Source organism: Malania oleifera, chromosome 2 (genome assembly GCF_029873635.1).
Source record: "Malania oleifera isolate guangnan ecotype guangnan chromosome 2, ASM2987363v1, whole genome shotgun sequence".
In the NCBI taxonomy this organism is placed as follows: Eukaryota; Viridiplantae; Streptophyta; class Magnoliopsida; order Santalales; family Ximeniaceae; genus Malania; species Malania oleifera.
Genome location: NC_080418.1, coordinates 48452398 through 48454484, shown reverse-complemented (window position 1 = coordinate 48454484; position 2087 = coordinate 48452398). Strand labels below are relative to the sequence as shown.

Here is a 2087-nt window from a genome sequence, read left to right as displayed (position 1 = left end):
AATGAAAACTCCCTTGTCAGAGACTACAAACCCTAAGAAGATGATTTGTGTGGTCATAAAGACACGCTTCTTTAGGTTTGCATACAGTTTATGTTCTCTTATGACCTCAAAGACACTCCTCAAGTGGAGAAGGTGATCCTCCCTAGTCTAACTATAGATCAAGATATCATCAAAGTAGACTACTAGGAGGTGCCTAATGAAAAGTCTTAAAAGTTAGGTCATAACTCTCATGAAAGTGCTTGGTGCGTTAGTTAAGCTAAGGGAATCACTAACCACTCATATAACCCATCCTTTGTCTTGAAAGCTATTTTCCACTCATCCCCTGGTCGAATTCTAATATGATGGTATCCACTTTTAAGATCTATCTTGGAAAATATTTTGGGTCCCACCATCTGGTCAAGCATGTCGTCAAGTCTAGGTATGGTAAATTGATACTTGACGATGATCTTGTTGATAGCTCTACTATCATTGCACATCCTCCAGTTGTCATCCTTTTTGGGAGTGAGAAGGGCAGGACATGCACATGGACTCATGCTCTCTTGAATAAAACCCTTTTCCCTTCGTTCATCTACTTGCCTCTTTAGCTCGTCATGTTCCTTTGGGTTCATTCTACAATGTGGAAAATTAGGTAGAGATGAACCAAGAACAAGATCAATAGCATATTGAATATCTCTCATCGGAGGCAATTCACTCGGTGGCTAAAAAATGACATCCTCAAACTCAGAGTGTATGGGGAATACTTCTGAAGGTGTCTCCTGCTCAAGACTCTCCAGCTCGGCTTCCTTGGCAACAACCACATAAACCACCTGAGTTTCTTGACTCTCAAACTCAAAGTCCTTCTTGTTCAAAATATGTAAGGATCGACCAGCTTGTTTTCCTTTCGTCTCCTCTTTCTTCTTGCTTTTCTCACTCTTGGGCTCAAGTGGACTGAAAATGATTCTCTTGCATTACACTTAAAAGTGTAGGTGTTGGCTTACCCATTATGTGAGACGTCCATGTCAAATAGCCAAGGTCTCCCAAATAGAATATGAGCAACGTTCATGGGGAGCACGTCACACCAAATTTGGTCCTCATACTCTCCAATCTTATTGGGGACTAAGAACCTATGGCTTACTGGCATGATGGCTGCATTGACCCATACAACATTGTATGGGTTGGGATGAGGCTTTGTTTTTAATCTCAATTTTTTCACCTGTTGACTTTGAAATCACATTCATGCAGCTCCTACCATCTATGATCACCTTGTAGTTTTTACTCCTACACTTGATATAAGTGTAGAAAATAGAAGTATGATGCCAATCTTCCTCTCCCCTAGGCATTACCATAAGACGTCTTATCACACTTAGCTGCACATTCTCATCATCCTCACTACTTAGCACACCTTCACCCGCTTCATTTGCAGCATCATATGGTGCATCATCTTCTTCCTCTTCCTCTTCCTCTTCTCTCTCAATTGCTAAATTCCTAATAGGGCATTTCCTAGCAAAGTGCCCCTTTTTGTGGCACTTGAAACATACTTTTGTGCCAAAATTTTGGCGAGAGGATCCCGCCATCAGGGCTTTCCCTTTATCTAATCGTTGTTGGACTGTAGGGTTGCTCCCACGAGAAGTGACATGTCCTGCAGATGCTTGTTTAGACTTGTCAGTGCCTTGGATTTTCCTAGGATATGATTCATTTAAGGGGTTGCCATACCGCCTTCCCCTTGGCCCTTTGTTCATCTGCTCAAAGTCATGAGCTAGATTAAATGCTTGCTCAAGAGATGTTATACGATGGGGAAACATCTCTCTCCTTGGTTCAGGCCTTAAACTAGTGTGGAACCTAGCAATTTGTTGGCTCTCTGTCTCATCAACTCCACACTTAATAGACAACTCATCGAATTGGGTCATATACTCAGAAATAGTTATACTCAGAAATAGTTATATTACCCTAGAGCAAGCTGTAGAGTTTGTCCATAAGGCGCTCTTGGTAGCTAATAGGCACATAATTCTTAGTGAGTCTATCTTTCATCAAATCCCAATGCTTAATGGTCCTAAGACATAGGCGAGCCTCTTGCCTCTCCACATTCATCCAATGGAGTTTTTCTTGCC

The 2087-nt window shown here is 41.7% G+C and overlaps 1 protein-coding gene across 1 annotated transcript; it reads right to left on the bottom strand.

Moving 5' to 3' along the window:
- Positions 1 to 251: 251 nt before the first annotated feature.
- Positions 252 to 1886, bottom strand: LOC131148171 (uncharacterized). The gene is made up of 4 exons (XM_058097902.1): positions 1229 to 1886; positions 978 to 1125; positions 741 to 927; positions 252 to 698 (listed from the first exon to the last, which is right to left on the bottom strand). Exons 1-4 carry the CDS (start codon positions 1884 to 1886, stop codon positions 252 to 254), a joined length of 1440 nt encoding a protein of 479 aa, XP_057953885.1.
- Between the last annotated feature and the right edge of the window lie 201 nt (positions 1887 to 2087).

Bases quoted from the DNA above. Each gene is read 5' to 3' on its own strand.
- LOC131148171 (XM_058097902.1), bottom strand. From the start codon at position 1,886: ATGACCCAATTCGATGAGTTGTCTATTAAGTGTGGAGTTGATGAGACA. The intron at 928-977 runs GTAAGCCAACAC...AATCATTTTCAG, and splicing joins ATGGACGTCTCACATAATGG to TCCACTTGAGCCCAAGAGTG. The intron at 699-740 runs GTATTCCCCATA...GTCATTTTTTAG, and splicing joins AGCAGGAGACACCTTCAGAA to CCACCGAGTGAATTGCCTCC.